Source organism: Pan paniscus, chromosome 20 (genome assembly GCF_029289425.2).
Source record: "Pan paniscus chromosome 20, NHGRI_mPanPan1-v2.0_pri, whole genome shotgun sequence".
Taxonomy (NCBI): domain Eukaryota; kingdom Metazoa; phylum Chordata; class Mammalia; order Primates; family Hominidae; genus Pan; species Pan paniscus.
Genome location: NC_073269.2, coordinates 19,884,826 through 19,896,493, shown reverse-complemented (window position 1 = coordinate 19,896,493; position 11,668 = coordinate 19,884,826). Strand labels below are relative to the sequence as shown.

The window sequence follows — 11,668 nt, the reverse complement described above, 5'->3', positions numbered from 1 at the left end:
CGTGCACTGACTTTTTTTTTTTTTTTTTGACGGAGTCTCGCTCTGTCACCCAGGCTAGAGAGCAGTGGTGCGATCTCGGCTCACTGCAACCTCCGCCTCCTGTGTTCAAGCGATTCTCCTGCCTCAGCCTCCCGAGTAGCTGGGACTACAGGTACCCGCCATCACGCCTAGCTAATTTTTGTATTTTTGTAGAGAGGGGGTTTCACCATGTTTGCCAGGCTGGTCTCGAACTCCTGACCTCAAGTGATCCTCCCGCCTTGGCCTCCCAAAGTGCTGGGATTACAGGCGTGAGCCACCGTGCCCAGCCTGCACTGAGTTTTTATTCATACGACAGACCTGATGCTCAGATCTTTAAATGGCATTAGCTCTCAGGAGAGGCAGAAGATGTGGGAAGCAACCAAGTCATTGCCTTTCGAGAAGAAAAGTCGAGTGCACCTTGCCTGGTGTGCTCTAAAGACAGCAAAGAATAATATTAATTACAATAGGAACGACATTATCCGTCTCCCATTTGCCCAATGCTTCGCGCTGGCACGGAGCATTTCCAGCCTCACGCGCTTTAATTTTCTCAGCTTTAATTTTCTGTGGGGTCGGCCAAGCCATCTTCCTTGTTTAGCGGAGGAGACCAGGCTCAGAGAGGGAGAGGTGTTGGCCCAAGGGCACACAGCGGCCAAGTGGCCAAGGCCGGAAGGTGCACCCGCAGGGAGAAGGGGGCAGCGGAGCCCTCTCCCTGGCTATTGTTACTGGGACACTAGAGCCGCGCCTTCCCCAGGCCTCCGCCGAGGCTGCTGGAGCGGGTCCCGCGGTGCCAGAGCCTGTTCCCCGCGCTCCGCCAGGGATGCTGGGGCCTCCGAGGGTTCCGGAGGCAGTTTAGGGGGCGGGGGCGCGGAGGCGCGGCTTCGAGCAGGGGGCGGGGGCTGGATGCCGGAGAGGCCACTCACCCCCGCCCACCCCCAATCCCCCTCCCTTCCCAAGCACGCGGTCCCCCTTCTCCCACGCGGCTGCGGAGCCTGGGCTGGGCGCGGGGGAGGCGGGGGGCATCGCGGAGGGGATCCCGCCCCCTCCCCCGGCCGCTCGGTGCCCCCACACCCACGTGAGCGCAGGGCCGGCCCGGATCCCTCCCGCAGCATAGCGCGTCCCGGCTCCGCGCCGGTGCCTCCACGGTCCGGTCCCCGCGCCGGTGCTGCACAGTCCCTGGCGGGTCCCCGCGGCCCCGGCCGGGCGCTTCGCCGGGCTCCGGCTCCTGCATCCGGGCGCAGCGCGCAGGCCGAGGCGCGGGCAGGCCGCCCCCGCCGCTCCGGACGCCGGTGAGTGGGGGCTCCGCGGCTCGGCGCGGGGACTCGGTGTGGCTGCGGCGCGGAGGTTGCGGGCAGGTGGGGGATCCGAGGCGCTGGGGTCAGGCGTGTGAGGCGCTCCCTGCGCCCACGTCCCCACCTCTGCGCCGCCCTTTGTCTCTGAACTCCTGCTTGCCCCTTAGAGCCGTTGCCACCGCTTTTCTCCTGGTCGTTCTGGTGAGTTTCCTATCCCCTTAGTTATCCCCGGGTCTCCCTGCCCGTCTTCCCACCTCCCCAACCCGTGGCCTCCGCACACAGGCACGTTTCCAGCACCGAGCCTGATGCCTTGTGCATTTATAGGGCTCGGTTGCCTTCTCTGTCAGAGGGCTTATTTCACCAATTTCAGATGTATCTGATGTGGCTGAGGCTGCAGAGGGTCTGGGCATTAGTGTGTGTGTGTGTGTGTGTGTGTGTGTGTCAGAGAGAGAGAGGGAGACTGAATTTGTGAGTGGGATCGCCGTCCTGAACAGGTGTGTGGAGCTGAATGTTTAAATGTGAGGATGATTTCGAAAGTCTGAAGTTTGTGTTTTGTGCCCTAAAGAGAGTGTGTGTGTGTGTGTGTGTGTGTGTGTGTGTGTTTCTGTGTGTAGGTAGGAATTGTATGGCTGTCACTGCCTCTGTAGGATTTAATTCATGAAGGGTAATTGTGCAGAGCCACGAAGGTGTGTGTGGTTGTGTGCCTGAGGGTGTACATGAATGTGTATGTGTGTGTGCAGAATTGTATGACTGCATGCCTGGAATTGCATTTCTGAAGGTGTGGGTGGTTGCGTGCCTGAGGGTGTACATGAATGTGGCAAGTGTGTGTGTGAGTGTGTCTGTGTGCAGAATTGTACAACTGTGTGCCTGGAATTGCATTTCTGAAGGTGTGTGGTTGTGTGCCTGAGGGTGTACATGAATGTGGGAAGTGTGTGTGTGTAGGGATTGTATGACTGCATGCATGGAGCTGCATTTCTGAAGGTTTGTGTGGGTGTGTGTGTGGTTGCATGTCTGAAGAGTTTGCATGTGACTGTGTCTGTCTGGGGTTGTGGATATGTCAATTGCATACAACAGGTTTTCGAGGTTATGTGTGCGTGTGTGTGTCTGAGTGTGTGTGATGTACTTGGTTTCCATGCCGTCTCTCTCTTCCCTCACTCACTCCTCTGGCTAGCATAGCATTGACATAAAATGTACAGAAAGCATTTTCAGTTTGCTCACTGTAGCTTGCTTTAGTTTTAGGGATGTAAGAGGCTCCAAGAAGCAGCCCACACATCTCATCAGATCTAAGTGTCTAGAGGTTGGGAGAACCAAGTGGGAAAGACCCACCCTCACCCCTCACCCTGTAGAAACTGGGGACACTAGAAGGGACATTTTCTGAGCAGGAAACCCAAGAGGTAGGTCCAAAAGAAAGCCTAGACCCAGGAAAGCCTAGAAAAGAGAGAGCCCAGGGTGGGGGAGAAGAGAGAGACCCAGAGAGGCCCAAGTGGAGTCTAAGATCACATTTCAAGTCAAACATTTTTTTAAACTAGTATTATTATTAATTGACAATCATGATGGTACATACTTATAAGTGATGCAGACAGGACTGAGAAAAATTGATAGTAAGACATTCTCACACTGTAGCATTTTACTCTATTCTTAATTTTGTATGAGTTAGGTTTCTGCTTTTTATCAACCACAGTTGGCAACTATTTTATGGTCATCAGGTGCTAAGATGCTGTTTTCTTTTCTTTTAGACAGGGTTTTACGCTGTCACCCAAGTTGGAGTGCAGTGGTACGATCATAGCTCATTGCAGCCTCAAACTCCTGGGTTCAAGCGATCCTCCTGCTTTAGCCTCTTGAGTAGCTAGGACTACAGGCACAGGCCACTGTGCCTGGCTAATTTTTAATTTTTTAAAAAGAGACAGGGTCTGGCTATGTTGCCCAGGCTGGCCATGAACTCCTGGGCTCAAGCGGTTCTCCAGCCTTCACCTCCCAAAGTGTTGGGATTGCAGGCATGAGCCACTGCGTCTGGCCCACAGATGCTAAGTGTTGTCTGCTCTTCTCCAGGGGTCAGCAAATTTTTTCAGCAAATGGCCCGAGAGTAAATATTTTGAGCTTTGTGGCCCGTACAATCTCTGTCCCAACAACTCAACTCAGGCATTGTAGCTTGAAAGCAGCTGTAGACAATAGGTAATGCATGAGTGTGGCTGTGTGCCAATAAAACTTTATTTACAAAAACAAGCAGTAGGCTGAATTTGACTAGCAGACCATGGTTTGTCAATACCGTATTATGTCTTGTAAGGAAGAGAAAGGAACCAGACAAAACTCTAGCCTCGGGAGTTTTCCTGACTGTTCAGATCTTAGCTGAATGATCTCCCTTGGTATCTACAGGCAACTTCCTGCTGTGGCTTAGGGACTGGAAACATAATATCCCAGAGGGATTCCCTGTGTAGTCTGTGGTTCACTCTTTGGGATTTTTTTTTTTTTCACAGCAAGGAGAAGCAGCATTATGGTTTCAGGAGATGGGTCCATTTGGAGCAGGATCCTAAGTGGGGCTTGGAATTGGGAATTTGGATTAGCTCTAGAGGACGCAGGATCTGGAAAACCAGGGCAGATGTCCCATCCCTTGGATATGGTGGGGAGTTGAGGAGGGCAAGGAAGATCCCAGAAAAGCCAGTGGCAGCAAAACACAAAGGCCAGGGACCTACATACTGGTAAAACTGAGACCTCCAAGAAACCTGCAGCTCGACCTGGTTGAATTCAGGTACTGGGGTGTGGCTGGGGTGGGGGTGAGAAAAAATATCAGGGAGCCTTGATCCCTTAGGAAGTAGATGGGGGAGCGGCCGGGCGCTGTGGCTCATACCTGTAATCCCAGCACTTTGGGAGGCTGAGGTGGGTGGATCACCTGAGTTCAGGAGTTCGAGACCAGCCTGGCCAACAGTGAAACCCCGTCTCTACTAAAAATACAAAAATACTAAAAATAAGTAAACATGCGGTATTACACTTTGCTTCTGAATTATTGCACTTAAGAGAATGGCCTCCAGTTGTATGTGTGTGTTGCTGTAAAAGACACTTTATTATGGCTGATTAGTATTCCATGATATACATAATGAAACATAGATAAAATACAATAATCAACAATGCAGCAAGAAAATGTGATATTGATATAAATGTGATACAGATCTATTTATCTATAATATGATAAACTTGTCTATATCACATTTTCTTTAATTGTCCATTGATGGACACTTAGGTTGATTCCATATCTAGGCGATTGCGAATATTGCTGTGATGAAACATGCCAGTGCAGATATCCTTTTGATACAATGATTTGTTTTCCTTGGGGTGGATATTCAGTAGGGAGGTTTCTGGATGGGATGGAGTTCTTTGAGAAATCTCCATACTGTTGTCCTTTCCACTGGGTAGATCGAAAGGGAGCCCGTGGGAGAGGGAGCCTAAGAGTGGGTCTAGAAGGAAGAACAGAATTCTCAGTATGCCTGGAAGAAGGGCACCACCCTTTCTTGGTTATGAGAACAGTGTAGGTTAGGAGGTATAGTACCTATAGCACACAGTGCTTTTAGGGACCCACAGAAAAGTGCCCCTTCCCTTCCCTTCCCTTTGTCCCCTTCCCTTTCGTTCCCTTCCCTTCCCTTTGTCCCCTTCCCTTCCCTTTGTCCCCTTCCCTTCCCTTCCGTTCCCTTCCCTCCTTTATTTCTTTCTTTTTTTCCTATTTTTTTTTTTTTTTTTTGACAAAGTCTGGCTTTGTCACCCAGGCTGGAGTACAGTGGTGCAATCTTGGCTCACTGCAACCTCTGCCTCCTGGGTTCAAGCGATTCTCCTGCCTCAGCCTCTGGAGTAGCTGGGATTACAGGTGTGTGACACATCCAGCTAATTTTTGTATTTTTCATAGAGATGGGGTTTCGCCATGTTGGCCAGGCTGGTCTCGAACTCCTGACCTCAAGTGATCTGCCCGCCTCGGCCTTCCAAATGCTGGGATTACAGATGTGAGCCACTGTGCCCTGGCCGTTTTCATTTTTTTTGGTTCCCTTTTATTTTGAGTTGATACAAAATACTTGTACATATTGATGGGATACAGTGACATTTCGATACATGTATACAATGTGTAATGATCAAATCAGGGTAATTAGCACATCCATCATCTCAAACATTGATCATTTCTTAATGTGTGAATGCTCAGAACCTTCTCTACTGGCTTTTTGGAAAATATAGAATAAATGATCATTAACCATAGTCCCTCTACGGTGCTGCAGAACACCAGAACTCATTCTTTCTATCTAGCTGTAGTTTTGTATCTGTTAACCAACCTCTCCCCATCCTCTCCTCCCGCCTACCCTTCCCAGCCTCTAATACAATTCTACTATTTCCCTGATGTTTTCATCTCTTTCAAAATTAGAAGACAGAAACAAGCATTTAGGTGAAAGAAAATGTTATAATGTAGAATATTAACATATTCATTTTAATTTTTAATTTTTTTAGGGTGGGTGCGGTGTCTCATGCCTACAATCCCAGCACTTTTGGAGGCTGAGGTGGGAGGATCACTTGAGCCCAGGAGTTGGAGGCTGCAGTGAGCTGCACTCCTGCCTGGGTGACAGAGTGACATTCTGTCTCAGGTCTTGAACTCCTGGGCTCAGGTGATCCTCCCCACTCAGCCACCCAAGTAGCTGGGATTACAGGCATGAGCCACAGCAGCTGGCTCCCTTTTTAAAATTGACGGGAATTCACATAACACAAAAGCAACTATTTGAAAACGTACAATTCAATAGCATCTAGTATTTTCATTATGTTGTGCAATAATTGTCACCTCTATCTCGTTCTGAAATAACATATTTTTCTTTATATGAATGCAGTTGTGAAACAGAATTTTAATGTAGGCTTTTTTTTAATGAAGGAAGGGGTGCACAAAGAGAAAAGTTCCCCAGGCCCATGAAAATCACAATTTCTGAGCCGCCCTATACATGTGAGGTGTTTAGTTGGTAGACGGATGGGCAAGTTTTAATTATTATATGCATTTTATTTAATGTTGATGAGAAATATAATTCACATTTCAAGTAGGGGTCTAAAGTTTCCATTTTAGATACATTTTTAATTTTAATTTTTAAAGTATTTATTTATTTTTATTTTGAGACAGAGTTTCACTCTGTCGTCCAGGCTGGAGTGCTGTGGTGCGATCTCGGTTCACTGCAACCTCCACCTCCTGGATTCAAGTGATTCTCTTGCCTCAGCCTCCCGAGTAGTTGGGACTACAGGCACCTGCCACCACTCTTGGGTAATTTTTGTATTTTTAATAGAGGCGGTGTTTCACTGTGTTGGCCAGGCTGGTCTCGAACTCCTGAGCTCAAGTGATCTGCCCGCTTCGGCCTCCGAAAGTGCTGGGATTATAGGCGTGAGCCACCGTGCCTGGTTCGGTACGGTTTTTTAGGTAAGTGAATAAGGACACATGGATATGGCCAAATATAAAGAGGAGACGCAAAAGCCTGCAGTTTGGGAAACATCAGTACAGTGCCTGCCACCCCAGAGGGGCTCCTGAACATCACGCTGTGGCCAAGAATCATTATCATTTCGTTCCCAAGGGACTCCCCGCTCTCCTGACTCCCCGCTCTCCCTGTTGCTCACCTGGGCATTCAGGCAGAATAGCTGCATTTACTGGGCACCTGCTGTTTGCCAGGCACCTGCTGATTTTGTCCTTGTGAAAAGCCTCCAGGCTGGACACAAAACCGTCCTAATTTGGGGGACTAGCCTCCGGGTGCTTTGTCTAGGGCTCCGTATGCAGCTGGCACTTCACAAAGGCTTGTTAATTTCCCTTGAGCCACTGGGGCAGCCCCCAGAGGCTTGTGATGATCTCAGTGAAATAAGAGTGGGCTGGAGTCAGGGTGTGTCAAAAAGATCCATTATTTTTGTGGTTTCCTCCTCTTCCCAGCCATTCTCAGGAATGATTCTGGAGACTTGACGTTTTCCTGCCAAGCGGGCACATCGCAACAGACTTACCTTCCCCCTCCCCTGCCATTTTTTTTTTTAGTTATATTTTTATTTACTTGTTGTTCTTAGAGACAGGGCTGTGCTCTGTCACTCAGGCTGGAGTGCAGTGGTGCAGTCACAGCTCACTGCAGCCTCAAACTTCTGGGCTCAAGCGATCCTCTTGCCTTGGCCTTAGAAAGTGTTGGGATTACAGGTGTGGGCCACTGCGCCTGGCCTTTGTGCTTTTTTGGAGGGGTGGAGGTCTCACTATCTTGCTCAGGCTGGGAAGATCATAGATCACTGTAACCTTGAACTCTTGGGCTCAAGTGATCCTCCTGCCTCAGCCTCCCAAATAGTTAGGACTACCACCCCTAGCTGTTTTTAAATTTTTAGAAACAGGTTCTCACTATGTTGCCCAGGCCAGTCTTGAACTCCTGGGCGCAAGTGATTCTCCTGCCTCCGCCTCCCAAAGTGCTGGGATTACAGGCGTGAGCCAAAACACCCAGCCACCCCCGCCTTCTGAGAGTCCTCAGGAAGCGCTCATTACCCTTCGCAGCCTTCGCCATCTGCCCACGCTGGCCTTCTGTCCTGGCCCTCACCAGCCCCAGGCTTCTCTGTTTCCCGCAGATAGACCATGAGCAGCCATGGCAACAGCCTGTTCCTGCGGGAGAGCGGCCAGCGGCTGGGCCGGGTGGGCTGGCTGCAGCGACTGCAGGAAAGCCTGCAGCAGAGAGCACTGCGCACGCGCCTGCGCCTGCAGACCATGACCCGCGAGCACGTGCTGCGCTTCCTGCGCCGAAACGCCTTCATTCTGCTGACGGTCAGCGCCGTGGTCATTGGTGAGCTCTGCCTCTTGGAGGGCGGGGACTTCAGGGAAAGGCGGGGACTTCAGGGAAATTCCTGGCCCCTACACATCTCTTTGCTGCACCCCCTCATGCTCACCTGCACACACGTCCCAGTCCCACCAGTCACCCTCAACCCCCCACATAAAGACACACCACACAGATGAATACACATGTGTGCAAACACAACTGTGTGTGCACACAATGTTACATGCATATCCATGTGTACACACACACTCACATATATACATATACAATGTACAAACACACTTTACTATGCACACACACATATGCGTGCATTGAACTTATAGGTGCAAACACAGAAACATGCACACTTGTGCATGTATGTTGGAACTTATAAACACATTCACATCTCTGCATGCATTCTCTTGAGTACACGTGCACACACTTATGAGCTTAAGAACACGTACACTCCCATGTTTGAAAATAGTAAGATACACACAAATCACACCTATAGATGTCCAGGAAAACACCTGTGCAGATTCATGTGTATATGCCCCTGTATACAGACACCTATACCTGTTCACAAGTGAACGTCTACCGTCACATATCCTGGATATATACACACACATTTACACATTTACATTTGCACAGACACGGACACACATTTACACAATATCAATATGGTAACCCATACATGCATACATTTCTACAATGTCTGCACACATCAGTACACACACAAATACACACACTCATAGGATATTTCTCTCCCTCACTCCCACCCTTGCCCTACCCTTCTTGGGATGGATGGACCCTGCCTGGGGCTGAGCGACCCAGACTTCAGTCCATGGACCCCTTCTTTTGGCCCTAGGGGTCAGCCTGGCCTTTGCCCTGCGCCCATATCAGCTCACCTACCGCCAGATCAAGTACTTCTCTTTTCCTGGAGAGCTTCTGATGAGGATGCTGCAGATGCTGGTGTTACCTCTCATTGTCTCCAGCCTGGTCACAGGTGAGAGAGCCCAGGCCAGTGTTGGCCTCCAAGACCCATCCAGAGCCTCAGCTTGAACCCAGAGCCAAGGCCATCCCAAGCATGGGACCACTTCCTTGACGCGGCACCTCAAACATGGAGCCTGTGTCTGGTCCAGGGTCCTTGGCCAAACAAAGCCCAGGTCCCAATCGGTCCCAGGTTCCAGACCCCATATGACCCCACACCACTTATCTCAGTAGGCTTCCTGTCCTTTTCCTTGGAGGTAAAATGCCAGCCTGCAAGGGGCTTAGTATCACAAAGAAGTGAGAGAAAGTCTTGGAAGGGCAACGAGGGAGGGTGGCTGGGATATGGTATGGATGTGCAGGGAGTGGGGTGTCGATTAAGGTGTGGAAGGTGAGTGAGATGGAGGTGACAGCTTAGTGGGTAGAGGGTGGGATGGGAGTATGGTTGGCTTATGCAGGGGTCCACAAACTTTTGCTTTAGAGGGCTGGATAGTAAACATTTTCAGCTTCAAGGGCCATATGGTCTCTTTTGCAACTAGGGTTGACCCTTGAACAATTTGGGTGTTAGGGGCACCAACCCCCACACAGTAAAAAATCCACATATAACTGTTTTGTTTTCTTTTGTTTTTAACAAAATCTTGCTCTGTTACCAGGCTGGGGTGCAGTGGTACCATCTTGGCTCACTGCAATCTCCACCTCCCAGGTTCAAGCAATTCCTCCACTTCAGCCTCCCGAGTAGCTGGGACTACAGGCACGCACCAACACGCCCAGCTAATTTTTTGTATTTTGGTAGAGTTGGGGTTTCACCATATTGGCCAGGATGATATCGATTTCCTGACCTCATGATCTGTGCACCTCGGCCTCCCAAAGTGCTGGGATAGCAGGCGTGAGCCACCACGCCCGGCTCACATGTAACTTTTGACTCCCGAAAAGCTTAACTACTAATAGCCTACTATTGACTGGAAGCCTTACAGAGAGCATAAACAGTTGACTAACTCATATTTTGTATGCTGTAAGTATTATATACTATATTCTTTTTTTTTTTTTTGAGACAGAGTGTCGCTCCGTTGCCCAGGCTGGAGTGCAGTGGCACAATCTCCGCTCACTGCAAGCACCGCCTCCTGGGTTCATGCCATTCTCCTGCCTCAGCCTCCTGAGTAGCTGGAACTACAGGCGCCCGCCACCATGCCCGGCTAATTTTTTGTATTTTTAGTAGAGACAGGGTTTCACCGTGCTAGCCAGGATGGTCTCGATCTCCTGACCTCGTGATCCGCCCGCCTCCGCCTCCCAAAGTGCTGAGATTACAGGCGTGAGCCACCCCACCCGGCCATTATACTATATTCTTAAAGTACAGTAAGCTAGAGAATAGAATGTTATTAAGAAAATCAGGCCAGGTGAGGTGACTTATGCCTGTAATCACAGTGCTTTGGGAGTTTGAGGCAGGAGGATTGCTTGAGCCCAGGAGTTCGAGATCAGCCTGGGCAACACAGTGAGACTCCATCTCTATATAAAATAAAAAAAATCAGCAGGATATGGTGATACATGCCCATAGTCCTAGCTACTCGAGAGGCTGAAGCAGGAGGATCACTTGAACCCAAGAGGCTGCAGCGAGCTGTGATGGCACCACTGCACTCTAGCCTGAGCAACAGGGTGAGACCCTGTCTATTAAAAAAATGATAAGGAAGAGAAATTTTATCTACTATTAATTGAGTGGAAGTGGATCATCATAAAGGTCTTCATCCCCTTTGTCTTCATGTTGAGTAGGCTGAGGAGGAAGAAGAGGAGGGCTTGTCTTGCTGTCTCAGGGGTGGCACAGGCAGAAGAAAATCCATGCATAAGTGTACTCGAGCAGTTGAAACCCATGCTGTTCAAGGGTCAATTGTACTCGATTCTGCCATTGCAGCACAGAAGCAGCCATAGACAATATGAGAACAAATGGGCATGGTTGTGTTCCAATAAAACTTTATTTACAAAAGCAGGCAGAGGGCCGGATTTGGCATGAGTAGAAGTTTGCCAATCCCTGGATTTGGGGATGGGGAAGAAGAAAAAGGCATGAAGAAATGACTTCTTAGGTTGGGTTTCCTAGAAGCAGAGCCTGACTGAGATGGGGATATCTGCACAGGTGATTTATTGCGGGATAGCTCTCAAGAGAAACTCGCAAGGAAGTGAAGGAAGTGGGACAGGGCTGGGAAACCAATGAAGCAAAGATGTGGGTTTCAAAAGAAGGCTGGCCTCTCAGCCTGATCCCATGGGGAGCTCTGGAGTGTGAGCAGAACCACAGAATTGAATCCCTCCCCAGCTCTACTGCCACGTGAATCAAAGGAGTTGGCCACTGTGAATCCCTGCACAGTCATTCTTTGGCTCTAGGTCTCCCCTGGGGTTTCTGTGGGCAAGGCAGCTCCCATTTTGCTGAGGGCAATTCTCAGGAGAAGTGGGCAGCCTGAGCTATTGTAGTCAGTGCTCTTGGGGCTGAAGGATCAGCAGATTGGCTTGGGAAAGGGTGTAGGAGTGGAGCACCAAGAATATGTGCTACAAAGGGTGCGCTGTGAGGTGGGTTGGAGGAAGGTGTGATTTTGGGATTAATAGTGGGATGACAAGTGGAATGAAAGT

The 11,668-nt window shown here is 49.7% G+C and overlaps 1 protein-coding gene across 6 annotated transcripts in view; it reads left to right on the top strand.

The window, feature by feature from the left end:
* The first annotated feature begins 369 nt into the window (after window positions 1-369).
* The window catches only part of SLC1A6 (solute carrier family 1 member 6), a 30,454-nt gene continuing 19,155 nt past the window's right edge, over window positions 370-11,668 (top strand). For 2 of the 6 annotated variants that reach the window (XM_034944477.3, XM_055104181.2), the window contains exons 1-3: window positions 1,311-1,508; window positions 7,893-8,104; window positions 8,940-9,077. In XM_034944477.3, coding sequence (XP_034800368.1) covers window positions 7,900-8,104; window positions 8,940-9,077 — 343 coding nt within the window. In that variant the 5' untranslated portion in view covers window positions 1,311-1,508; window positions 7,893-7,899. The other 4 variants (XR_004667744.2, XM_034944478.3, XM_034944476.3 and 1 more) reach the window with 4 other exon arrangements.